A 27,653-nucleotide genomic window follows, 5' to 3' on the forward strand; every position below is an offset into this window, starting at 1 on the left:
AATCTAAAAAAAAAGGAAAGCAAAGACAGAACAAATGACATCACACTTTTTCTCTTTTGGAAATCAGTGACTTACAAAAAAAATAACATTTCCAATTATTTTCTAGTGTTGGAATTCACTTTCTCCTCATTTTACCCGAAATGTATGGAAATTTATTAAGTCTATTGATGGAAAAATGATTGTATTATAGTCTTTTGGGACCCAACTTTTCCTCTCTAGAAAAGATGATCTTGTCTATATTCAAATCTTACAGCTATTTCTAAACTAAATTATTGAATACTCCCTCCGTCCCAGATTAAGAGTCACTTTTTACATTAAAAGTCCATCTCAGTTTAAGAATCACTTTTAGAATTTTTCATATTTGGTCATACAATTTTATCCCATTCTTTATCAAAATTACATAAAAATGTCATTATCTATATTAAAATAAATCAAAACAAAAATAAAAAGTCAAAAGGGCACCTTCAACCAACTCCACCATCTCACTTCATTTATTACACACTTCAACTCTTTCTTAAAATCCGAGCCATAACAATAAGTGACTCCAAATGTGGGACGGATGGAGTAATTTAGTAATGGTGCATGTGATAAATTTCATAAATTTAATATTTACTTACTGTCAAATTCTGCATGTGTGTAATGTAAATGAAGTCTAGAATGTTGGCGGAATACGAGCTAATCGAGCTGAAATTTTATCAAGTTAAAATTTTACAATCCGAACATTCGGGTTAACCCAGTGGACTAATCGGGCTACAATCTGTTAGTTAAAATTATCATATTTATTTATTAATTGTAAAGATTAATTTCTTAAAAATAATATATACTCATTTACATCCTTTACAAAATAAACAATAAAAATAAATCTAGCACAAATTATAAATAGAAAATGAAAATATAAGGTTGAATAAGAAAATGTGTCAAATTAAAAAAAAGGAAATATAATTAATTCTTAAGCACCTATATATATATATATAGAAAATTTTAATTATCGTTTTCCTTTTTAGTCTGGAACAGTTATAATTAAAATGTGTAACCCATCGGGCTAGACCAAATTAAACCCTAAATTTCCAACCAAGAAATCAATTTCACCAAGTTATGTTCAAAATTCTAGCCAGACATAGCAAAGAGAATTGAAAAAATCATACCACTATTAAATTATACTACTCCATCCCCCAAAATTTGCTACACTTTGATCCGACACGGGTTTTAAGAAATATAATGGAAAGTGAGTTGAAAAAGTTGGTGGGATATGGGTCCTACTTTCAAAGTATTAGTTTTATAATTAAATGTGAGTAGGAATGAGTTAGTGGAATATGAGGTCCACTACCAAAAATGGTAAAAGTGAAGTGTATTAAATTTTCAGAAACGAACCGAAGTGGTAATATGTATCAAATTTTCAGGGATAGAGGTAGTATCAAATTATATGATTGATAATTTTTCAAAGCTTTATTCTAAATTCTTACCCTTTTTGGGATAAGGCTGCAAATGTACAAAGATATTTTACATATTCCAAAATTAAACTAACTAAGTGGGCCCACAGGAAACAAATAGTTTATCAAAAACATTTCTACACACACGTCTTAAGTTCTCAACCATTCAATTCTATACACATATTATACCACACATATAATAAGGTATCGACCTTAATAAATACATGTAATTTAATTAATAACACTCTCATTTGTTTTCCTAGTTTAGCCTAGGATTATAATTAACCCAAACTATAAAGTACATAAATAAGATGGATCGATGCAAGTAATTTTATCACCTATATTTATTTTATCCATCTATGTGGTGTAGCATCCACGAGGGTATTATTGGATTCGAAAATTGATTTTGGTGTAACGTCGTGCCTGCGTTAGCTTCACCGTCTTCTCCTTCGATAGGGTAAATCTCGTTCCTGTGCATACAACAGACGGAGAAAAAAGATTGATAGGAGCTATATATTCTAAAATTTATTCAAAAAATTGTTTTAATTGATTGGTTAATTGATAGGATCATTTGAGTAATATGGAGTATTAGACAAAAATTGAATGCATCAAAAGATTCTTAAAAAACGGGCCGATTTTGCTTATCTCCGCCTATGAGTAGAATAGCATATAGTAACAATTAGGAGCCTACGATATTGACTGACTTATATAAGGTCATTCTTAAATTCACAAGTGATGAAATTTTACTTCTATTAATCACCATTCTTGTTGGGGGTACATAATTGAAATCCGATCCGGTTTAGTTCGGATCACATTTCAGATATTCTGATCACTCCTAATATTTGTGAAACTTAATAGTACATCATCCGTTCTTAATAATTTGGTACTACTATTAATCTGACACCAGTTTTAAAAAATGTAATAAAAAGTGAGTTAAAAAAGTTAGTGACATGGGAGTCATAGGCCATTCAAGACCGAGACGAGTATTAACGTATAATTGATAAAGTAATAGAAAAGGAGAAAAATTAGTTGAAATTATGTAATGAATGATGGAGCCCATAAATGATAAAGTAAAAGAGAAAGAGAAAAAAGTTGACATAATTGGATATAGACTTATTTCTATGGGATAGACGAAAAAGAAAATATGACATATTTCCATTGAACGGGGGGAAGTATTAGTTTGTGAGTGAATGAGTTAGTGAAGTACTCCCTCCGTCCCCCATAATTTGTCACCATTTGACCCGACACGAGTTTTAAGAAATTTAATAGAAAGTGAGATGAAAAAGTTAGTGGCATGTGGGTCCTACTTTTATATATTAGTTTTATAATAAAATGTGAATGGAAATGGGTTAGTAGAATATGAGGTCCATTACAAAAAATGGTAAAAGTGAAAGGTAACAAATTTTTAGGGACGGGCGGAAAAGGAAATAGGTGACAAATTTTCAGAGACGGAGGAAGTATAAGTTTTACTAAAAAAATGATAAAAATGAAAGATAACAAATTTTTAGGGACAAACCAAAAAGGAAATAAAGTGAAATTTCAATAACAGAGGGAGTATAAATTTTGCCCATTTCAAAACTAGGTTTATTGTACTCATCAAAAAATTTGGAACTATATTTAGAACCAAATAATCTACACTCTTCTGTGAATAAATTTCGAATAGTATTTTTTAGTTATAACTTTTTATCATGTTTTATTGCATTTGATTCCCTTTCCCAATTTATATAACAAAAAAGTACCTGACCGTACGTTTCCAGGTATAGCTCTAAGTTCCAACAAAATCTAGTGTAATATAGTACGAACCCTAGACTGCTCATCAATGTGACAACCATATTTTAGACCAACCCTATTTATTTTATTTTTTTTAATAATAAAGTTATAGACTTTATAGTATACAACATTTATTGAATTTACCTGATGTTCAAGGTTCCCATATGCTGTGACTGACCAAAACCAGAAGCGTTCAAGTCATGGTTTTGCTGTTGCTCCATCGCCGCAGTCGTTGCGGCCGCTGCCGACGCCGCCATCTCTTTTTCTCTCTCCTTTATCTGTATATACATAATAACTAAAATGCTAAATTTCACTACAAACAATGACTAGCTATACAATACATTAGGTTTATAAGCTGGATTTTGCTCTTTTCATAATTTGTGTTCTTTTCAAATAAATATCGAAAACTTACTCTCGTCGTGCCATGTTACTTGAGTCGTATTGCATTTTAGGTTGTCTTATATTACTTGAGTCATTTCCATTTATTATGACAACAAATAATATATTAAATCTCTTTTAATTTATTATATCTCCTAATTTATTCTATTACTATACTATTTAATCATGAATAATTTATTATATCTCCTAATTTATTCTATTACTATACTATTTAATCATGAAACACAACATTCTTAAACCATAGTATGTTCTAATATTACCTTCTTGGCTAGGATGTTGTTTTGCTCCTGCAATGCCTTGTCCTGAAACAATGCAGGTTTGCATCAGAGAATCATGTGATTGTATGTGAAGAAATAATAGTACAAGCTTTTGGTCAAATTGAATGTGACATTTAAACTAATTAAACTCTTGTATTGTAGAATGAAACTTGAATTAAACTTTTTACCTCAAAACTTCTACATTTGAATCTATTTCTTTGGTCAAGAGTGGTTTTACTTTCTTATGTACATGAGTGCAGCTGGGTTGGTTGGCAAGAAACATTTATTGTACTACATGAATGCTAGAGACAATTTTCATTACTAAATATATCTAGAAAAATTAAAGTAACTTGATATGAAAACTAAAGTAATTTGAGCTACAATTAATTTCAGCAAATTTTGAACTTACATGACTAGCCAGCCGTGAAATCTACATGTGATTTAGTTTGAAAATACATGAAATGACATTATATTGACACCCTAGTTCTTGAATTCGACATCGAATAATATGTGTCTAACAGTATAAAATAGGCGCGTAGAGCTGCCAAAGAATGACATCCTACCATAGAAAATTGACACTAATCTTAAAATTTATGAACTTTAAGACCATTTTCAAAGTTTGTGGAATAAGTTTCTTTGGAATATTAATTAACACCAGCATTTTTTTCTTAAATTTCAATAGATTCCTTCTTGAGGAATTAATTTTGTGTACTTATATTATGTAAATCGAAACATTTAATATTAAAGCATGCATGGATTTTTATCTCTAACTAATAAAGAGGGATTCGTTTGTTACCTTTTTCTGGAGCTCTGAAATGGACTCATTCATGAGTTGGTTCTGCAGGTAAGAATTTAGAACATATAATAATAAATAAATTATACTCCGACCTGTCTTATTTAAGGCGCTTCCTATGAATGCAGATGAAAGAAGTCGATATTTAGTGAGTTAAAATGAAAAAAAGTAAAAGTAAAAATTATAAATAAATAAACGAGGAACAAATAAAACATGAGAAAATCAAATAAATAATTAAAGTGAAAGTAAAAATATCTATAGTCGTGTGCTTAGTGGTTGTGAGCTTGTGATAAGTAAGCATACATTCGCGTGCTTACGCGCTAAGCACGCGGCTGATCCGACTTTGTGTTTGAGCACGCAAAATGAATTTTTGACAAGTGGCAACCTATTTTCGATTTTTCATTTACTTTTAGAACCATTCTTGACACCTTTGATTAGACATATAACCCTGACCTCATAAATACATTCTTGACATATTTGATATGACTAATTTTGCTGTCAAATACTCCCTCTGTCCGATTAGAAATGCAAAGTTTTCTTTTTTGGGTTGTCCCACTAAAAATGAAACGTTTTCTAAAATGGAAACATCACTCTCTCTACTTTTCCCTCTCTTACTTTATTCTCTGTTCATTAACTCACAAAACAACACTCGCATAAAATCTTGTGCCGAAAACCAAATGTTTCATATTTATTAGGACGGAGGGAGTATTTAATTTTAATCCATATTATAAGTCTTAAATACAGTATTAATAGTTCTTTTTCCAATTTCCAAGGGAACTATTTATGTCCTCTTTCATTTCTCACATAACTTATTTTCATGCTGATGATTTAGCTACTAGGGGAAGCTACTTTTCACATTTAATCAAATAAATAATTGAATAATTTTATTTTCTTCATTAGAGTTTTCACTTATGTATTCTTAATGAAATACTATAAATTAAGTAAAATTAATGCAAATAATAAAATTACAATTAAATACCTTGAGATATTCCAAAATTACCATACTATTTTATTTATTAAAACTAATCATAAAAGTAAACAAATAATCCTTGTAATTGAGAGAGATACCCATTATTTACTATTCTTTCTAATCTATATAAGATTTGCACAACACGCTTGTAAGTGGTATATGTGATTAACATCGCAATCCCATCAAATAAACTTAAACACTATATTATAATGAAAGTTTAAGAATTTACATTATACAGTATATAATTTAATAATCTTTATCATATGATGGACTAATATTGCCAATATTCCAATATATCTGATAAAATATTAATATATTATATTAGAAAATAAATAAGTATCCTTGTACTCAAATATCACTTGCAAATTTCAATGTTTTGGTTACAATTTACAAACAAGAAACACATATGGAATATATAGCATCAATTTATCTTTCATAATTTTATTACCTTCTTGGAAATATCATATTTATTTTTCATCATATGATATGAATTTAATTTTCAATTTTAGAAACAAAAAAGGCTGAAAATTTACCTTTCGAGTACGGATGTGTTTAAGAGAAACATCAAGTTGATGTTCCAAGTTTTGCAGCTCTTTCATGCTTAGAGAGTCCAGATCTTCTCCCATATAATGCCTTCAAATAATTAAATAAATACAATAAAATTGATTGTGTTTATATAGTAAAATTAATACTAAACATTATAAATTAATTAACCAATATATATGTATTAATATTATGACCCACCTCTGGTTTCTCTGCAGAACCTCCACCCTACCCTTAAGCTTAGCATGCTCCAAAGTCCAGCTTACCTATCAAAATCAAAGTTTATTTATATACCATATGTCACACTATAAATAAAGAAATGTTATAATCCACACATTATTTGACCATTTTAATTCATGTTTTAGCATTATTTATTTTATTTACAGATGTATTTTTTTATTTACAAATTACTTAAAGATTAATATGTTCATTTTACCTATAACTGCCAATAAGTGAATAAATAAATCTGGAATTTTATGTTATTAATAAAATTGAAAACGGCAATTTCAATTTATAAGGTATTTGAGTTAAACTAAATGTATAAAACAAAACAAGCAGTGCCAATGTAAAACTGAGAATGGTGCTTACGGATGCTACTCATGTAAAATATGCAACAAAGATATGTATAATGAACGAATCGATTTATGGTTGTTACTTAATTTGGACTAAACGAGAGTAATGCTCATGAATGATGCACAAATGAGATATTTATCATAACAATATTAATATGAAAAACTAAATTTAATTTATAGATTGTAGGAAAGTGATTCTAGTATATATGCATAAACATAATGCTATTTTTAAGAATGTAACACTTTGTTTCTCAATAATGAAATGATAATTTAGGTTTATCCATACCGGTGATTCAAGGTCGGGCTCTTTTAGCTGCCTTTCAGCATATGAACATCTTTCATATCTTTCAAGGATCCTTTCCATGCTGCAGCCAATTAAAACAAGAGTTAGGATTTAGAGACAAAATTTTAATTATTTTAAATAATAATATAGGAGTACATAAGTTGTTTGCAAATGAAATTAATTTTTGCAATTAAATCACAACTTTATTAAGTATAGTGCACCACAAAAAAAAAATACTAACAGCTAGTAGCATCTTTCACATTCATGTATATTTATTGCATTTATATAATTATCATAAAAGCTTTACACATAGCAGTTACAAGTAGATCTCTTTCAATGTGAGGTAATAAAATAAATACTCATTAACAATTTCATACAGACAAATATATATCCAACAAAGAAGATTTCCATTTTACTACTACCAAGAGGAGTAGTATATAACAACTAATTAAAACTAAAATATTCACTCAAAGTATATTAATAATAATATCTTAGTAGTAATTCCACGTAATTACAATCACGTTATAATTTCAAATTATTATCGAGCAATAAACAATTCATTATACAATAGTAGTAATATATTTAAAAAATCCAACATAAAAAGTAAATTGCAAGTATTGAGTGTAAAAAATGTACATTTCAAACTCATATTGTACTTGTTTTTAGTTCATTACAGAAAGTAATTCTAAATTCAAATTCACCTAATTTGGCAAAGAAAGAGTATAAAAGAGCAACAAAAAAAACAGTCAAGTTAAACTAAAAAAATATGGATATTTGATTGTTGCCGGAATAAACAAAGTCAATAAACTAATTTTTAATTTAAAAATATAAAATATTATATCATGCTAATTATTATAAAAATTCCAATCGGGGACAGTGCCCTAAAACATTTCTATATTAAAGAAATAATTTAGTATACATGCCTTCTCAAATATTCATATAAATTTAGTATTTTAGAAATAATTAAATTCATTCTTAAAGCTTAAGTGAAGTCAAGTGCTAGTAGTAAACTTCAAGTGCATTTTCTTAAAAAACCATGTATTAAGCAAAATAAACATGGTTAAATTTGTTGTTTTGAATTTCTCAAATCCAAGATAAATAAATATCTATACTTGTTTTGCTTGGCATAAATTCCTTCAAATATTTTTACTAATATATACACCAATAAACCAAAGAAAGCTTGAATTTTATGATGGAATAATGTGTGTTATATAAAAAAATGAATATATAGGAGTAAAAGAAAAAGGACACAAAAAACAATAAAAATGAAATGAAATGAAAGTTTTGCATGAAAATACAGTCTGCTTTGTATCAATCAGAAACTCAGTAGTAGTATTTGATTATATGTACTTACATAAAAACACACACACACACACACACACAAACTTTATTCTGGATACCTTCCAAAAAAACCTTCAATTATATATCTATATCCTAAATCAACTTCCAAAACCAAACAAAACACAGAGAACAGCAAAAGAAGGTAGCCAGAATAATGATTCACAGCATTTTTTTCCCTTTAGATACATAAAATTTGCATACATATATATAAATTTGTGTGAGAAACAAACTGCATAAGAAACTCAAACAATCAATCCAAAACCACAGAATATATATGTGTGTGTGTGTGTGAGAGAGAGAGAGAGAGAAACCTCATAAACAGGAAGGAAACAAACTCAAATATATTTAAAAATCAGTTAAAAACAGCTGAAACTTAAACAATCGATCGAAAACCCCAGAAGTGTGTGAGAGAGAAAGGAAATCAAGCATAAAAAAGCACCTAAAACTCAAACAATCGATCCAAAACCCCAAAATTCCAAAAATATGTGTGTGTGAGAGAGAAAGAGAAAGGATAATCAAAATCAGCTACAACTCAAACAATCGATCGAAAACCCCAAAATTTGAAAAATATGTGTGTGTGAGAGAGAAACACACTGCATAAAGAGAAAGGATAATCAAAATCAGCTACAAACTGAAACAATCGATCGAAAACACGTGTTTGTGAGAGAGAAACGCAGCTAAAACTCGAAACAATCGATCGAAAATCGCAGAAATCGGAAAAAAAAAATAAAAAATCATACCACGAATCAGTCGCGTATTCGAAGAGCTTCCCCTTGGTGGAGAAGACGATTAACCCGACATCGGCGTCGCAGAGGATGGAGATCTCATGCGCCTTCTTCAGCAATCCCGATCGGCGCTTGGAGAAGGTGACCTGGCGATTGATTTTGTTCTCGATTCGCTTCAGCTGAACTCTCCCTCTCCCCATTTTCTCTCTCACCCCGAGTGCGTGTATGTGTGTGTGTAGGAAAAGAGGGGAAAAAAGCGTGACCTACTTATGTTTATGTATGTGGATGTTGTATATATATGGGGAAGATGATGATGATGAGGAGTTGCTCTCGTTTTTACCGTTTCCATGTACATGCTCTGTCGCACTCCCCACCACTCACATATTTTTTTTCCTCACTCATTTTAGTAAAAAAGCCCACATATTAATATACATACATGTATAATTACTCCATATTATAGTTATAAAATTACATGAAGTATATACATATATGTGTGTAAATTAGGATGCAATTGTTTGATGTTTGTTGCTGTGTCTCTCTCGGTACCTTTTGTGAGGAACATTTTTTGTATGTTTATATAAGGAAGATTTGTCAAAAAAAATTAAGAATTTTGGTCAAATTATGGTTTGTCTCGCAATTTTGATAATCAGTGGGTAAGCTATGACTTTTACTCCCTTTGTCGGTGAATATGTGTCTCGTATTTTTTTTTTTAGATGTCCGTTATTATATGTCTCATTTTTTATTTTGATAGGTTCGTAGATGGTTGTCTTTCCCCATATTTGTTTTGCTTGTTTTTTCGTGACTTACGTGTTATTATGTGATGCACAACTCGCCTTCTTGTGGCTTGATCGATTTAATTTTTCAAAAAAAATGTCTTATTTACCTTCCTAATTACTCATTCGCTCATATTTAGTTTAGTGGATCTTACCTTCCTAATTACTCATTCACTCACATTTTATTACACATGAATAAGTATTTAAAAACGAGATTTATACACCATTAACTTTCTAATCATATTTTTCACTATGTGTATTAAAATTTGAACCTAGTCAGTGTTGGACAAGTATTCACGGACAGACAGGGTTAAGTTAACTCAATTTTCCCATGGAAGTGTTTTCTATTTGTAATATGCCGTTGATTAAGGTCGTACGTGTTTCCAATTGATAACGTTGTTGAGTTACTTGCAATGTTTGTAGAAAAAAAAAGATAAAATCTCTAGCAAAAATTGCATTGAATATTTAAAATTAGATACAATTCCATTCAAATTAGACCTACTGATTTTTGAAGTTTCCATTAAATTTGAGGAAAAATCACAATTTATTCAGGCAATTTTCCTCTTCAATTAACGGGAATGTACCTTGCTTGTTACTGTATGTATCTGGGTGCCTTTATGAGAAGCATTTATTTGTACGTATATGTATATGCATAGGTTAGTGTGTGTTGGGTGTGTTTTGGAATATATGAGAGAACAGTACTCAGATGTAGACGACAGCGGTTTTCGAAAACCGGAGGTGGTTTTAGGAAATTGCTGTCTCGCTCTGATTGGCTGAGGAGGTGCGTTTGGTCCACGTGTCGTACTTCCATTTCATGCGACCTTCGTCTCCGTACGGTGCGGCCACGTGAGCGCTGTACGGTCGCAGAAATATTTCTCTGACTTTATTTTTTTGCTATATTGATTTGTCTATATATTTTTATATTACGACTATTTATTTCGATTTTGATTGTGGGAAATTTACTTGACAGAGAAGAATAATGTGAATTAAGAGATTGCGAAAAAAAATACTACTACTACTCAAAATAGAGTCGCGAAAAGTCTCAATGATCGTACTAATTAGCTTTTGCGGCAATGCTTTATAGCATTAGGTTTAGGGACTAATTATCAATAAATTTTTGAGGTTGAATTATAAATATTAAAAATCTCTGGGCATGAGTTACAAATATTGTACAAGTAATCACGAATATAAATGAATAGATCCAATAATTGTTTAGCAGTTCGATATAATTTATTGGGATTGAACGCTGAAGTATATACATGTACCACCGACAAATACATCGTATTGACTTGTGATCTTGGACTAATTTAGTTTCTTTCAGACTTCGTACTCAAACACTAATGTGAAAATCCGAATACGACCGATGTGGATATTCTGATTTATTTTGTAGATCGTGATGAAACGTATTAGGTATTAGAACAACATTGGTTTGATGCTAGAAAAAATATTTTAAAGATATTTTGATGTTTATAAATCGAGATGATCGCGTGGACTAGAGTCTTTGTCTTGAATAGAGTTGACAATCGTGATGCATTTTTATATCCTGATTTCTACTGTAATGCTTATGTGAAATCAACGAAAATTAGATTTATAACTTCATGAGATACATTTGGAATTTTCATTTATGTTGTGAGATCACATATTAATGATTCCTTAATGTTAGTTGGTTAAATAGACTGTCCTAGTTTAGTTATACATAATGAGTCCGTAATTAGTTGTAACACCTACATTGTGGTGATTAACATTTATTGTCCTTGGTCGATTAATAACAATAAAATGAAATAATCTTCTTAGATGAATAAAACATAAATCAATAACTCCATTCAAACAACTCTAACTTACATAATTCAAAATTGAAAAGAACAAAATGAAAACAACAAAAAAAATACACAATTATTAATAGATATTTGAAAAGTACAATAAAAATTAAATAGAAATTTAATTTTAGAATTAAAAAACATAACTAATTGGATTTTTGAAATTAAACAAGTAAGGAAAATAAAAATGTAATGTGGCCAGCCACGATGGGTTGCCTTCACAGCGTGCTTAAGCATGCATTGGCATAGAGGAAGTGCACACTTAGCCATTGGTTGTGGCATGTTGAACGGATAAACTTTTGGCATGTTTGGTAGGGGTGATAACTCATCTAGGGATGAAATTTTATAAAATAAATATTTATTCATAAAATTTTATCTCTAGATGAGTTATCATCCCTACCAAACATGGCCTTTAAGTACGCTGATCCAGATGACTTAACAATCTAACTATTTTATTTTACATACGTCAATACATTATAATACAAACTGTTATAATTAATAAAATAAGAGTATTTAGTCTTGAAACTGTAAATAGATTAAGTCAACCAAAGGATACTTGTGGGTTATCTATCAATGAGAGATGATTAATTACCATAATATCTCTTTAATTAATCTGTTTATGTAGCTTGTAGTTTATTTGTAGTATCTACCAAAGTTGCACTTTGGGATAGACTATTTGCCATATTCATATTGGGCACAACATTTTGGCACGAAAAATGCTAGCACGTAAATAGATCTTTATATGTCGATTGCAATTGCATTTGTTTTCATTTCATTCGAAAAATAGAAATTAAAAGGTCACTATAATCATAAATGTGTTTGGTGAGAAAAATCCAAAAAGATAGCATAGTATTAAGGGGTGAGAAAGTTAGGAAAATAAATTGATGCATGTGGAGTCGAAGGAGTCGAACGATCCCATCCTGCGCCAACTCCACCCCAACTCTCTGTGAATGTGGTCCACTTCCGATCTCTGTGAATGTGGTCCAATCCTGGGTGCCTCTCCGCTTCTTCTTCCCGTGCTTTCTTTTATGGTCATCTTTGTTTGCATTAAAGATTAATAATAGTAATTCCACAATTACTTTTGTGATGACTCGAATTCGATCTATTTGGTGGATGAGAAGTCTCTTATCAACTAAATTGTACCTTATCATTTTTTCTGGTCGTATTTGTTGTTGTCTGATGTGTTTAGCAATTAACATTTATCTTTTTTGCAAAATAGACATAGTATACTTTATTTATCCAACCGAATCCGATTTTTTATCACCAAAAATATTTGAGCATGCCTATATCACTTAAAAGTTCCACAAAAAGGTGTTACAATGATCACAATAATTTGCACAGCATGTCGAAAATGATAATCAAGGCAAAAAATTCATGACTTTTTATAACAACTTAATCTATTACAAAATTGAAACAAGAAAAGTGAAGAAAGTATGGGTTGGATACTTGGATTTAATTGGGTGACCAATTTAGTTATCATATATTTAGATGACACCTTCCTTTCTTAGTCGTATAGTGTTGGGTCCATTGACTAAATTTCACGTGAAAGTGTGTACTTTTTTTATGTTGTCGACATATCATTTGTCTGCTCAATATTTGCAACATTTATTTTAATGCGTTACACAATTGTAATGTGACAGTTATCTCTATTGTCCTAGCTAATGTTGGTAGCAAAATTTATATGGTTTAATCATGCATTTTAATGCTTTTGTACAAATTGGAGAGGGCACTCTAGGCCCACTTTGCCTGTCACCAACTTACCATTTACATTTCTTCTATGTAGGTCACAATTTTTTTTCATTTGGGGAATATAGAGAGGATTGTGATAAAATAACAATCAAATTTTAAATAATACTCTATGTACTATTCAAGATGACCCACCTCCTAAGTTAATGTGATTTTTAAATTTGTCGAGTATGGTCACATAGAGAGAAAAATAGAGTTAAACACTTGGAAAATGCAGTTGAGTGTGTTGTTTTGTAGGTTATTTAACACTTCCATAACGAAAATCTCAGCAGTGGGCAAGAATGTGTTGCTAGGAGGACTCACCTAGAATAGATTGCTTTGAAATTTCTGGAATTAAAGATTATCGATGTGTATTTTACAATAAAGAGTGAGAGACTATGGAACACATGAATTTCAGCTACAACTTTGATACTAACATCTCTTCTTCGTGCTTACCCATATAATCAACGGCGTGCTTCCCAAATTGGTTGGGATTTTCATTCTGCAAGTTTGACAAGTTGTAGATAACGATGTTGTATGTCGTCTCGTAGTCCATATGGTCAATAAAGCAACGATTAACTTGACGTCTTCATTCTCGACGTAGAGATTAGTGCTAGAATTTTCCTCTTGGGGAAACAACTTACGGACGACTTGAATGACCTTAAATTCGAATGACATCTTGATCGTGTTTTGGTGTTTGAACCAAGCAGCTTTCGCTTTCTATTTTCGTTGTTTGTCGTTATTATTGTGTTGTGTGTGTGGCTTTGACCATTTGTTTGCACACTAAATATACAAGTGACAAACAATTAAATTGCATGGTTTGTAATAACGTACAATAAGATAGTTGGTCATTCTTTCCAATTAAAGCAAACAAGCTGTATATACTAATTTTTGCAAATAATTATTTAAAAATTATAATGGAAAACTATATTAAAATTTGGATTAATTTGTACTCCCTCCGTCCCAATAAATATGAAACGTTTGCTTTTCGGCACAAGATTTTATGTAGTGTTGTTTTGTGAGTTAAAGAAGAGAGAGTAAAGTAAGAGAGAAGGAAAAGTAGAGATAAAATTATTTTTATTTTAAGAAACATTTCATTTTTTATGGGACAACCCAAAAAGGAAAACATTTCATTTCTAGTGGGACAGAAGGAGTATTTCTCACCAAAATGGTGGTATTTAGAGCACCGGTGTGTTAGTAGTCTATGCTCTCAATCAAGCATCGGCCCACTCTATCGACGTTATAGGCCGTTGACCACGAGCCTTGCTGCACAATCAGAACATACAAGTGACATAAATTAATTTAATTGAAAATTATAAATAAGAAATAATTAAAAGTAAGCTACAAGAAATAATAAAAGTAACTAAATAATGCAATGCTCAATTTACTTAAATATAGTAGTAATTTAATTGTGATTTGTATATAAACATATGCTAATAGTGTCATCTGACGACGAGAAAAAAAAAAGAAAAAAAAAAGTAGATTTGTAGCAATTCGATAAAGTAATGAGTCATAAATTCAATGAAATCTAATTATCAGTTTTAATAGTACAAATATTCATAAAAAAGAAGAATAAAAATGTCTTAATCAATTTGACCGTATCAGGATTGACGTATCTGATATATATATATTTATATTTGTACTACTCGTAGTAAATATGTGTCACCCACATAGTAGTAATTTTTGCTATAGTTAAATTTTAGATATATTTTTAAAATTCAAATATAGCTATTTTTCACTTGTTAAAAGTGGGGTGAGCACAAAATTTTAGAATTTAAAATGACCCACAAACTATACCATGATCGTTTTGAAAATACTATAACTAAACGACCAATTAGATTTTACGAATCTTAAATTAAGTATTTGGTCATGCTTAGATCCATCACTGTTCTATTTTTATATATTAAATCATTCAATAACTGAAAACATAATTAAATGTCATTTTTATATTTCAAAACTATTCCTATTAAATATTCTAGATTTTATAAATATAAATAATATTCTCTATTGCATTTGGAGATATCAATATATCATGCATCCTGCTTTAAATAAGTTGTTAGGATGACACATGAATGGATAATGTACTCCATACTTAGTAATTTAACAATCCTTCAACAACGATAGAATAGAAAAATACTTTTAGCATTAAAGCACATAGTTTGAACAAGAATATAAATAGACCCATTTCCAAAATGCATGCTCTTATTTGCACACATAATTTGTTCTATGCATATTCATTTTTGTAAAAAACTTCTAAATTGTCAAATTATTCATTACACCAAGAGTCATTGGCGGACTCTATGAGTATTTCGTACGTTCCATACCTAAAAACATAGACCGAACTCCTGATTATTTGATTAAAGATGGACGAAAATTACGTTATATTGTAATATTACAATTTTTAATAGATGGTGCAAAGGTTGAAAACTATAAGCTGAAAATGACAGTACAAGAAAAGAATAAAATAGTAAAAAAAAAGCATTTAAAAAAAATAAAATGGAATCGGATGATATCGGACTGGGCCCTTCAGGATATATCGGACCTCGCCACTAAATAAAGCCCAGATTTCCACTCTTTACAAAGATGATAGAAATATGAAAGCAGTGAATGAAATAACGCCACGTGGAATAAATTTTATTTGTATTATTTTGAACCACTGAAATTGATAAATGTGAAGATTCATTTTGTTGAGAGAAAAAAAAAAGATAGACGATGATGAAGATGACGATGGCTTCCTCTGCCAAACCATATTCACCTCTTCTCATCAAATCCATGGCTTCCAAAACTGTCACCTCTAAAAAAGTCTCTCTCTCTCTCTTGTTTGACATAATGTGTGTTGGATGTGTGGTCTAATTTGATAGTAATGCAGGGCACGGTGGCGTCGAAGCCGAAGCTGCTGACGCGGGTCGAGCAGCTGCGCCTCCTGAGCAAGGCGGAGAGGGCGGGGCTGCTCTCGGCGGCCGAGAAGTCGGGGCTGTCGCTGTCGGCGATCGAGAGGCTCGGCCTCCTCTCGAAGGCGGAGGGGCTCGGGGTGCTCTCGGCCGCCACGGACCCCGGGACCGCAACGGGACTGCTCAACCTGAGCCTGTTGTTGTTGGCATCGGGACCTGCGTTCGTGTTCCTCGTGCCGGAGGACTACCCGTGGGAGATCGGCCTTCAGGTTGCGGTTGCTCTTGTATCTATAGTTGGTGGCTCTGCTGCTTTTGCTGCATCAAATCTTGTATCCACTTTGCAGAAATGAGAAATCTAGTTGAGATTCAATTTCATGTGACAAAAAATTCCACATTCATACATAATTAAGTTGTTTCATTAAAGAATTTGGATGATCCAAGAATATCATTCTTCAGTATCAGAATCATGAGATGTAGATTCGGTATCCGAATGCAACTGCAGAGGGTTTACTCTGTTAGTGTTCGCTTCCAGAGGCGGAAGCCCTTCATCGTCATCGCTCGAACATTCTTCTTCTTCTTCTTTGGAGGTGTCCTGCTTTGAGGTCTCCCGAGGCGAGGATTTGAAAATCTCAGGCCATTCGGGTGTTTTTTGGAGGAGGCGGACTTGGTCGTGGTAAAGCACCTGAGTGAGAATGCCGGCCACCTTTCTACCGGATTCGATGGCCTCCTCTCTCCCACTTTCGTCGACAACCACAAAGTTCCCTCGTTTGATCCACATGCTTTTCTGGAATTTCGCGGGGAATATTGCGAGTAGATGTTGCCCTTTTGCATCCATTACCTTCGGGGATGGAGCTAATCAGTATAATGAATAACATTCAATATGAGAAATAAAGACAGGATTAGAGAGATCTGTACCTCAATAAGATTAGAACCCCTCAAATCGACAACCTGCATTATGTTTTGCCCGTGTTGAAGTGCCATCATCTCTTCCTCAACTGCTCTCTTGAGATTCTTCCTCCCTCCTTTCATGTTCTGAGCTACGCTGCGCAAGATTTCAGTTTGTTAATATCTGTATGCAGATGGATCATTCAAAATATCCACAATCATCTAATTCATCTTAGAGCAAATTCATAGCAGTGAGAAACACAGATTAAACATTGAGATGCACAACCAAGAAGAAAATGACAGCCCAGCACCTAATGTTGCACCATAGAATCAGCAAAAAAATCAATAGTCAAGACAGATTTCCACCACGCAGCTGAAAACATAATAAATCGTCGAATAGTGTTCAGCTCAATCAACAAAAGCTAAGATCAGAAGAGTCAGCCAATTCCAGCATGTTATGGAATAATTAGAACATAAACCGAATCCCTTCAATAAAATTGGATGGCACAAGACTCAAACAAATTAGAACCATGAAAGACAGATAAATAAAGCTATAAATTATATGCTAGGAATATGTAGGTAAACCAAGCTTTACTACTAGGGAAGTCAGATCACAGCATTTCAATTCCCTTCTTCATCTACAAATGTTGGATGTGACAGCATAGCATCAACAAAAATAAATCTCTACATGAGGATACTGATCAGAATTTGACATTTTGATACTATCCACAAAAATTAGTCTCTTTCAATTTATAGATACTAATTTGTACATTCAATATACGAATTTTTGATGACGGAGGGAGTAATCGATGCTATCTCATACCAGCAAACTCGTTTTCTAGAACTAGTAATTGTGAATATTAAGAACTCATAATTTGACAACATAAGAAAAGACCTACTAGCAGAGATGCTAATCCTCAACATCAGTATTACTAACTTGCTAAAACAGCATAGCAGCAACAAATATAAATCTCTACACGAGGATACTAAACATTATGCTATTTACTTTTTTTTGACATTTTGATACGTCCATAAAAAATAGTCTCTTAACATTTAGAGATACTAATTGTAACATATTCCCATTGATGTTATCTCATACAAACAAATTCGTTTTCTAGAACTAGTAATTGTGAATAAGAACTCATAATTTGACAACAGAAGATGCTAATCCTCAACATCAGTATAAGAGCTGGAATGTTCACAGCCAATAAACGACCTAATTCAAAATGTAGATTGAAAGTTCTCAAGCATTTTAAAACAGATTAATCAGTCAATGCCTGCTACAAATACCAAATAACGCTAGTAATTATATAAAACTAGCTCTAAAAAGGCCAAATTAAAACAATCAACTGCATTTATTCATAAATCAGAAACATATTCTCGTGAATTAGCTTCATTTTGCACAATTCAATAAGAACGATCGGGAAAGTGAACGAATTTGAGAAGCCAAAACTAGTGCTCGTGTTGGTGAAAATTACACACACCTTTTGGGAAAGAGAAATTAAATTAAGCCGATGAATGTCGAGCTGAGTATTGCGAAAGTGAGAAAAGATGCGGCGAGGGCTGCGGCGGCGGGGGGCGTTGGACGGCTGACTTCGCTGGAATTAAGAGAGGAGAAGAGTCTGAAACTCTGTTTACAAAATTCCTTTTTATAGTAATGTTCTCACTCGGGCCCAATAATCTTTTTTTTGAATGAATAAATGGGCCCAAAATCACTTTTTAATGGGCCCAAAATGATCGTTTGATTGAATAATTGGGCCCAACGAATTTTCCCCTTATTTTCATTATTAAAGGATTTTAGAAATATAAGACCATCCGCAGCGGCAGCGGTTCATCCCACGGCTCCCGGATCGGCACACCCTCCGAAACGCCAACATATAGTATCCCGTACACCCGATCCATTCGTTTTTCCCCGTTGCGGATGTCCTAATAGAATTTTATGGGTTTAATTTGGAGTTTTTTTTTGAAAAAATAAATAGAAAGTGAGTATTTTAATTGCAAAAACTTCAAAAGTAATGTACAATAAAAAAATATAGATTAATGTGTATTATGTTAAGATTATTGGTGTTATTATTTCGAAAACTAGTTTATGTATGAAATTTGGTTTAATACATATAGTTAGAGAGGTGGAATCAGTCGCGGATCTACGTAGGAACAAAGGTATAGTACATCGATGTCTTTTTGAGTGTTTTATATTACAAATTATTTATTATAAATCAAATCATGTGTCTTAAGTTTTAATCTAAAAGTTCATTATCAAGTATTCATACTTTATACCTCATTCATTCACACTTTCACAACCTATCATCGATATCCATAATCCATAGTCTATTTATTTACACTTCCACAACTTATTCAGAAGAAATGAAACAAAGAACAATAGTAATATAATTAATTCAATAAAAGAAAAAGAAAGCTGATACTCACACTGTTGTTGTTGTTGCTGCATTGTGTCATTGCTGACCGATTATGTAATTATTTATCACACCCCAAATCATAAATCCTGAATCGACGCATGCATTAATTCAACCTGAATACTTATAAAAGCAAGATGACAAAAGAATAAATGATATTATATGGTGATGGGAATGAGTCGATGAGACTGAAAATACTTCAAGTGGCAGTTATATAAAGATGATGACAGTCTTCTAAGCATGCTCATTGACTCTCTTTAACACAAACATAGATATGATGATTTAGTCTTTGTAAAAATGAAGAAGATGATTTGATTAGTCGACTGATTTTAAATTAACTATATATGTCTTCAAAAAACAGTACGTTATAATATGATTTAGTAGTTTGACATGATTTTTGTTTATGAAATGGATGAAAGAAATTAAGATAGCAATGAAACATAACAAAATAGCAATAAATAGAGACATCAGCTTTTTAGAGTGAAATAGCTAGGGTTTTCCCCACCTAGCTAGATTAATCAATCCCAATAAAACTTTTTAAAGCATGCAGTAGCAGCTCGCATGTGATTATCATTTATGCACATTTACAACGTATTTCACTTTAAAAAACAAAAAAATTAAAATTGAAGACTGGATATTACTTCGTCGTTAATTACCGAGAAACTACCGATAAGATGATGAAGTGCAGTTTAATTGGTCATAAGCTTCACCTTCACCAGGATTCGAATCACCATGGAGTAAATAGAAATCATTATGGATTCCCTTTAAAAAAATACCCAAAGTTGATGATAATAATAAGGATGAAAAATACTAAATTAGGTATATCGTCTATTATAAGCTCAAGGAAATCCCTCTTAAGTTAGTTAATAAGTTTATTTAAAAATGCTTTACACTACAAGATGGCTTAATTTACCATTTATAAGATGCTAATTTTTAAAGCAAAGTTAAATAATTAGCTATTAAAGTTTTGGGATGGTTAAACGTTAAAAATTTGATACTTATTGTGACAAAGTTGTAATAAACTACTTAAATTGATAGGATTTCAATTCTTTTTTTTTTTCAAGGTTCAATGCACATATAATAAGCTTATCTAATAACCAAGTATTGATTATTCTTCCAAAAATGGTTATGAAATCCACAATTTGAAACCCAAGCCACCCAAAACACTTTCTCATATATGCAAATATATTATTCCCCCAAAAAATAATGATACAGTAACATTGTAGTAGACTAGTATATACATGCATAAAGCTTAAAATTTTTATTACTATGAGTAAGCTGACTTCAATTCGAAGATGACAAGAGCAATCAAGATAGCAACATCTTGGAAGTTCGCATATGCATAAATGACAAAACGAAATGAAAGTCATCATATGTATATTCCAATGACTATAAGAATACTTTATATAGTATGTGTTTAGGGTTTGGTTATAATTAAATAAGTGGTTTCCACCAAGCTGGTTGAATATGATATATATATTTTTTATAAAATAGTAGGAGTATTAATGATTTTGTAGTATATTTTTTATGAGTGTAAAAATACTCAAAGTCGAGAATCAGCCAGCAGAGTCCGCTAAAAATGGCGACAATCTAAGCAATATAGAATAAACACAGAATGACACAATTAAGAGCAACACAAAATAAACAAATTAAAAGACAAAATCGCAACAAACAATGTTTCTTTTATGTTAATAGCAGCATTTTTTTAATAATTTGAAAGTTGTAAATTAAGTTTAATAGTGTAATCAATTGCTAGTAAAAATGACAAATTCAAAATTGAAATTTTACCACCTAAATGACCCGAACAATGAACGCTGTCTTCGTGATCTAAATAAAAGTACTAATAATTATTTCATAAATTTATTTTAACCATATGTATATTGCATAGTGTAATGCATTTATAGAAATAAATATTGTTAGGATGAAATAGGTCCACTAATAAAGTATGCTTGGTGAGCCACAAGTTGTGACTGTACAATTCTTTAAATATTCTTGGATCTTGTGATAACATACCAATATTAATGCAGTCACACTCTTATCACTTTATTATCTTATTTCCTTTTCATCAAAAACTTTCTTACAGAAATTATTTGATTCTCTCTCTATCTCTAGACTATATGCTTCTTTTTTGGCTAGCTTGACATACTTTCTAGGGTTTCACATTGGTGTTGTACATTTTAACCGTCGACCTTAATTAAGGCTAATTATGCTATTACTAAATAAATTTGTACGTGCATGTCTATTATTGGTATATAGGTAGCTACTAAGTTTTATTAACTTTACCCAAATAGGGTTTTCATAGTTTGAATTAGCTTCAACAATAATTAATGTCATATTGCTTATAATACTGAGCTTAAAAATTTTCCATAAACATCCATGTTTGAGTAAAACATGTTAAAAGTAATCCATTTATTATAGGAGTATATCATTTTGCTAATAAACAATACCCCTTCTTTTTTCATTGTTAATTTATTTTTGAAACATCCATTTTCATCTTATTTTTGGAGTTATCTTAATCAGCCACATTATGATTGCCCACACACTTTTAAAAAATATATATATAATTGACAATTTGAAAAAAAAACTAAATTTCAGTTTTGTGATGTAAAATATAAAATTTTAGATTTTAAACTACTACAATAATAGTTTATCTAAATAATTTTAGTGAAAAGAATGAGCTAAAAATATTAGTCATAATCCCGAGTGGGATAAATCTGTAAAACTAATTGAACATTAATTAAAATTATTTGTAACTTTTATTTTTATGTAAAATAACTGTGTGGCAAGCAATAATGCGATCTCATAATTTTATTATATTTTTAATGTTATTAATTATATGGAGTAATAAGAAAGTAAAAAATAAAAAGGGCACAAAGAAATATGAACAAATTAAAACACTTGTCAAAGAAAGAGAAATGCCACTGTCACATGATCTCAAAAATAATTTAAAAATGAGTGAGGAAAAACAGATTTTCTGAACTTCCATTCTGTCTTTTTTCTTGCTCTAGTCGATATCATTGACATCAAACATAAATACATTGCATGGGACACTGTTAGTTGCTCTTCACTTCTCTTTTTATTGGTATATATACAATTTGTCTTGTATATTGATATGACATGGAGATTGCATTCAATTATTGTCATTATATTATTTCTTCAATTGCAGATATTAAGATCAAATTTCATGTTACAAAACCCACAAATTAATTTTGAATAAATAACAATAATTTTTGAGTTAATTTTAAATGGTTAAATTATTTGAACAATTAATACTACTACCAAAGACATATTGCCATTGCAGCAGCAGCATCACATGCAATTAACCAAAGTCTGAATGCATGCAGTAAACAGAAAAAATACTTTTTGAATATCAACATTTTGTTGCAGTATTTGTTGATATCCATAATATTTAATTGATGAAGACAAGAAATTCATGTTTGTTCCCAATATTATTGGCAACTGATAATTAAAAGCTGCATTTCTGACAAGCCAACAACAGTCACAGCTAGTGCAACAGTAAACAAATTCATGTTACCCTATCTTCACCATGCATGTGGAATTCATATCATTCAAACATTCAATGTTCAACCTCAATTTCATTTTCCTAATTACTAGTAATAGTAATACTTTAGTAATTTCAACTGCATTTTTTGAATGAAAAACTACTATTGACCTTTAAAGTAGAAGCAGAAAGAGCTCAGTACCCTGTTTTAATACACGAAATGCTACTATAATAATCTTGCATACAATATATTATATATCTAAGGATATGTACAAAAATATACCTCATTGTTTCTATAGACACTTTCAGCTTATTATATACAAGCAATGAATCTTAATTAATTACTAATATAAAATAAGGCATATTATGTAGTAAGAACTTAATTTCAACCTCTCAAAAAAAAACTTGATATATATATGCACTTCACATTAAAAAATGTGAAACCATAATTATAAGCAACAACTAATATGTTGAATCAAACTACCAACACTTATCTGATCTTTGCAAGTACAGAGAAGTAAAAAAGGAGAAATGTCATGCAAATTAAATTAACTAATAACTCCATATAAAGCTAGCTAGCCATAATACATTATACAACATACTTTAATTCCCTATATTAATTTCAGTTTATTTTAAAATGAAAATGATCAATAATGTCTTCTTATAGCCCTGTGACCGTAGTGAGTAGAACCCAGCCTAAAATTGGCTGAAATGGAAGCGTATTACCAACTAAATTGCGCATCATCGTCTAGATTAATGTCAGGTAATTAAGACTATGAACTATGAAGGAGGATGTAAATAAAAAAATAGTAAGAGAAAATTACACCTCAAAAATAATTCCATATATCTCTAATGTAAATTCAAGAGAACAGATCCAACCTCAATTATTGATTACATCAATCAAAATTAAACCCTGACAAATGTGACATTTAACAAGTACATACAGGTGTAGTATTTAATCACACATTAATTCCAAGTATAAATGTATATCTCTTGCAAAATCAGAAAACAAAACAAAAAAAACATATAAAAAGGCAGAAAATTTAATCATATTCCTTACTGTATATGTAGCATTTGTATAGCTGCAAGAATCCCATTTCCTTCCCAATTGTGTGTATGTATTTGCTTATATAATCAGCCCTCTTTCGTCTCCGATCTCCCGGCTTCACCATGGTGCGGCTGAGTAGCCGGCTTGAAGGCGAAGGGCCTCGTGAGGTGGAGGGCCGTCGAGAAGCCGGGATTCGGCTCCATTGAAGGAGGCAAGTAGGAAGGGAAATGGGGGATGTTGAAATAGAGATGAGTGTTTGAAGGATTATTGATGATCATGTTGTGATGTGATGATGATTGATGATCTTCTTGATTTGGCAAAGGATTGATGTAATTAGGTCCAAATTGGGAGATTTGATCCCAATGGAAATAAGGGTTTTGAAAAAATTGGGATTGAGGGTTTTGATTCACTTGTCCTAATGGGAAAAGATTCTGTGCCACAAATCCCCCAAAACCCTCATTTTGGGTATGATTCTCTTGCTCAATCCACTTCTCCTTCTCTCTCTCATTGTCAATTTTGATCACCCCTTGCTTCGAAGCTAGGAATTGGGAGAGGGATGAGGCTTGGGGTGGGAATTCTTGATTAGGGTTAGGGAAGATTCCTGGGATGGAGGGGAGAGGGGGGAGTTTTTCGATGTCGGATTTCGTGGCGTCGATGAGCCAGTCGACGACCTTGCTCGGCTGGCTGAGGCCGAGCTTGTCTTGGAGTTCGTAGAGCTGGACGGCCGTGGGGACAGAGAGGCGGATGCGCCGGTCTCTCAGCCCCCGGACCGTGCACACCTTGCTGTGCCGGTCTTTTCCCCCGAAGGCGCGCGAGACGCGCACTATTCGGGGGTTTTTGTGGGTCGACGACCACCGCGATCTCGTTGTCCCTTCTTGCTTCACCCTCGGAGTCGGATCTCTCTCTCCGGAGTTGGAATTCATGCTTGGATGCCGACGACGATGGCGTTGTCCGTCATTCCCCTGCAGGGTAGAATCTCAGCAGATCGTGTCAGCAAGCCAGAAACATCAAATTAGGTTTTCAAAAATTTGTAAGAGGAAAGTTTTTTAGGTCATTTTCTTTTCTTTGAAATGAAACAAGAAAAAAAAAAGCTAATTCTTGGAAGTGATGGACATATACTATGTGTTATGTGACAAATATAGTCACAATTTTGAAAGAAATAGAAGAATTTCAAAAAATTAAAAATTAAATTGAAGAACTCACCTTTTTTCATCATCTAGTGGATGATCAAGAAACTAAAAATTTGCTTTCTTTGTGAGTTGCAGAAACTGTCTCAGCTCAATATTCTTGAAGAGGAAAAACCCTATATTTTGAAGGAAAAATTTTGGTTGGGGATTTAGGCAGAGAGAGGGAAGATGACGATGACGACGACGATGGTGATGGAATATTTCACCAGTCCATGTTGCAGAAAAGATAAAGGTATGGTGCAATTGCAACCATGTGGCGTGGGTGCATAACGACACATAAAATCTGGTAATAACCTAAGATATTAGGTTGTAAGAAATAATAATAATGTGGGAAAAAAAATAATTTCAATGACTTATACTTTCATGCTGCTGATAATTAATGATTCTTTGGTATTGATGGACTTTTAAACTTGCATCATCAAATTAAATGGGACCAATCTAGCTAACACCAATTGCTTTATTGCCAACTACAACTAGCTTTATCAGCTGTGATATTTTTTAGCTTGAATGGAATGTATTATACATTCCAATCAGAGAGAGAGACTTCTTTATACATCATATTGTAGATCACAAAAATCAAAGTGTAGCTTTAGCATATCTCAATTTTCAAATCCGGAGATATTTGATGATATATTCCGCATCCTTTCTAGAAGAATCGACATGCCTTCTATTTTCATAGTGAGAAATTTAGATTACCGAAGACCTACACTGAGGTGTAGAGGATAATTTTCAAATCTCGCATAACGAAAAAGGGGTGCGATGAGATAGAAACAAAGACAAGGATTTAACAATCATCATTGGTGAATGGTGATTAATCAACAATTCAAAGTGTTTTTTTCTTGAGTATTCTTGATAAACCAACATTTATATATAAATACCCGTTTGGATCACATCGAGACAAATCGAAGTAGATATACTGTGAAGTGACAAGGTATCTTAATTAACAAACATATACACTTAAATGTCCCCCTAATTAATAATCTTTGGGTGGGGAATAGGAAAGAGGGAGATGCATATATATATATACAGGGAGATGATCAAAATAAGAATGCATTTAAATCCAGAAATGCAGCCCAAATCTTGGCCCTAGGATTAGATGATCTAATGGTCAATAATTAATCCAAAACACGGAAGGTCATAATTAAGTAGTTTTAGGTCATATTATAATATTTGGATTTATGTCATGTTAAGATCATTTTAGGTCATGCTTTGCTAGCATGACTTAAAAATAAACTAACTATGACCTAAAAATGCCTTACGTATGACCGTGTTCTGCGTTTCTGTATTTAAATCTGGTCTTCATAGATCAAAACCCTATATATATATAATATATATATATATATATATATATATGTATATATATATATATATGCTGGCTATGTATTTTATTGGTATATGAGAGTTAGGGAATGGTTCAATCAATTTTAGTGTATGATCATGAGGGCTTATCAAGATAATTGATTAATCCCCTTCAATAAATTAAAGAAATGAATGAATAAATAGGTATAGATGAGTCATTGAAAGATGATGTGGTGGATGAGATTATTGATGTACAAGTATAGTAGAGGAGGGACCAATTTTATGGGAGGTTCTTTAAAGCTTCTGATTATTTCTCAGAGGACCACTTTTAAATTTTGCAGTGAGATTTGCTTATTTCTTTCTTTTCTCATATTTTTTTCCTTTCACACTCTTGGCATATGTTGGGAGCAAAAACATTGTGTTTACAATGATATAATATGAATATTGCATGATTTCTTTTATAAAATAAAAAGTTCAAAACTCACTAAGTCCAAGTCCAAGTTGCACGCGACACAATAAAAGATTACTCAAGAGTGTAAAATGGGAAGCTCGTGCACCACCCTCTAATCCAAATACCTAAAATCTCATAGTGAAACCAACCACTTTCTTAGAATAACATAATAACATAATTTAATTTACTTTGACCAACCCTATATTTATATCAACATTATAAACGCGTTTTATGTTTATTTCATGCATAACATGTTAGTAGTTCTTTTATGTTTATATGACCATCTTTACTAAAGGCCCACAGCTATATACTATGAATTAATGTTACTTTAATTAAAATTGTTATAATATGTAAGGCACAAACTACAAATCATGTTTTGTCTTAATCTTGGTAATTTTGTTAGGAAAAAATATACTACAAAAAAGTCATATCATTTTAATACTTTTGACAAATGTGTTCAAGCACTAAAACTCTAGTAGTAATAATTATAAGTCTATTCATATGCACCAATCAAGTTTTGTACTCATATGACACTCAACTTCTCATTGCTAAACTATATCATCAATTTTCACTACAAT

At 31.6% G+C, this 27,653-nt stretch overlaps 4 protein-coding genes across 6 annotated transcripts; 1 reads left to right on the top strand and 3 right to left on the bottom strand.

Annotated features, from left to right (window-relative positions):
* Positions 1-1,539: 1,539 nt before the first annotated feature.
* Positions 1,540-9,365, bottom strand: LOC125211846 (truncated transcription factor CAULIFLOWER A-like). The gene is made up of 8 exons (XM_048111786.1): positions 9,099-9,365; positions 7,021-7,099; positions 6,364-6,428; positions 6,153-6,252; positions 4,653-4,694; positions 3,860-3,901; positions 3,345-3,478; positions 1,540-1,900 (listed from the first exon to the last, which is right to left on the bottom strand). Exons 1-8 carry the CDS (start codon positions 9,281-9,283, stop codon positions 1,780-1,782), a joined length of 768 nt encoding a protein of 255 aa, XP_047967743.1. The 5' UTR covers positions 9,284-9,365; the 3' UTR covers positions 1,540-1,779.
* A 6,686-nt stretch (positions 9,366-16,051) lies between these two features.
* On the top strand, positions 16,052-16,659 carry LOC125210963. The gene is made up of 2 exons (XM_048110616.1): positions 16,052-16,200; positions 16,268-16,659. Exons 1-2 carry the CDS (start codon positions 16,111-16,113, stop codon positions 16,637-16,639), a joined length of 462 nt encoding a protein of 153 aa, XP_047966573.1. The 5' UTR covers positions 16,052-16,110; the 3' UTR covers positions 16,640-16,659.
* On the bottom strand, positions 16,637-18,790 carry LOC125210962 (probable RNA-binding protein EIF1AD). Of its 3 annotated transcripts, none has more exons than XM_048110613.1 (3): positions 18,659-18,790; positions 17,205-17,331; positions 16,637-17,127 (listed from the first exon to the last, which is right to left on the bottom strand). In XM_048110613.1, exons 2-3 carry the CDS (start codon positions 17,316-17,318, stop codon positions 16,735-16,737), a joined length of 507 nt encoding a protein of 168 aa, XP_047966570.1. In that variant the 5' UTR covers positions 17,319-17,331; positions 18,659-18,790; the 3' UTR covers positions 16,637-16,734. The 3 variants fall into 3 exon arrangements, with proteins under 3 accessions (XP_047966570.1, XP_047966571.1, XP_047966569.1); XM_048110614.1 differs by having other exon boundaries at positions 17,205-17,326; positions 18,659-18,786; XM_048110612.1 differs by having other exon boundaries at positions 17,205-17,358; positions 18,659-18,779.
* Positions 18,791-24,039: 5,249 nt separating this feature from the next.
* LOC125212741 (transcription factor TCP17-like) lies at positions 24,040-25,682 on the bottom strand. Its single transcript, XM_048112983.1, has 2 exons — positions 25,342-25,682; positions 24,040-25,100 (listed from the first exon to the last, which is right to left on the bottom strand). The coding sequence occupies exon 2, from the start codon at positions 25,059-25,061 to the stop codon at positions 24,225-24,227; it is 837 nt and encodes a 278-aa protein (XP_047968940.1). The 5' UTR covers positions 25,062-25,100; positions 25,342-25,682; the 3' UTR covers positions 24,040-24,224.
* Positions 25,683-27,653: the final 1,971 nt, after the last annotated feature.

The sequence above is a fragment of the Salvia hispanica genome, chromosome 3 (assembly GCF_023119035.1).
Source record: "Salvia hispanica cultivar TCC Black 2014 chromosome 3, UniMelb_Shisp_WGS_1.0, whole genome shotgun sequence".
Classification (NCBI taxonomy): Eukaryota; Viridiplantae; Streptophyta; class Magnoliopsida; order Lamiales; family Lamiaceae; genus Salvia; species Salvia hispanica.

Coding starts and splice junctions, on each gene's coding strand:
- LOC125211846 (XM_048111786.1), bottom strand. CDS start 9,283: ATGGGGAGAGGGAGAGTTCAGCTGAAGCGAATCGAGAACAAAATCAAT. Junction 6,429..7,020: donor AGCCCGACCTTGAATCACCG/GTATGGATAAAC, acceptor TGATTTTGATAG/GTAAGCTGGACTTTGGAGCA. Junction 6,253..6,363: donor GTTCTGCAGAGAAACCAGAG/GTGGGTCATAAT, acceptor AATTATTTGAAG/GCATTATATGGGAGAAGATC.
- LOC125212741 (XM_048112983.1), bottom strand. CDS start 25,061: ATGAATTCCAACTCCGGAGAGAGAGATCCGACTCCGAGGGTGAAGCAA.
- LOC125210963 (XM_048110616.1), top strand. CDS start 16,111: ATGATGAAGATGACGATGGCTTCCTCTGCCAAACCATATTCACCTCTT. Junction 16,201..16,267: donor AAACTGTCACCTCTAAAAAA/GTCTCTCTCTCT, acceptor ATAGTAATGCAG/GGCACGGTGGCGTCGAAGCC.
- LOC125210962 (XM_048110613.1), bottom strand. CDS start 17,318: ATGAAAGGAGGGAGGAAGAATCTCAAGAGAGCAGTTGAGGAAGAGATG. Junction 17,128..17,204: donor GGGGTTCTAATCTTATTGAG/GTACAGATCTCT, acceptor CCATCCCCGAAG/GTAATGGATGCAAAAGGGCA.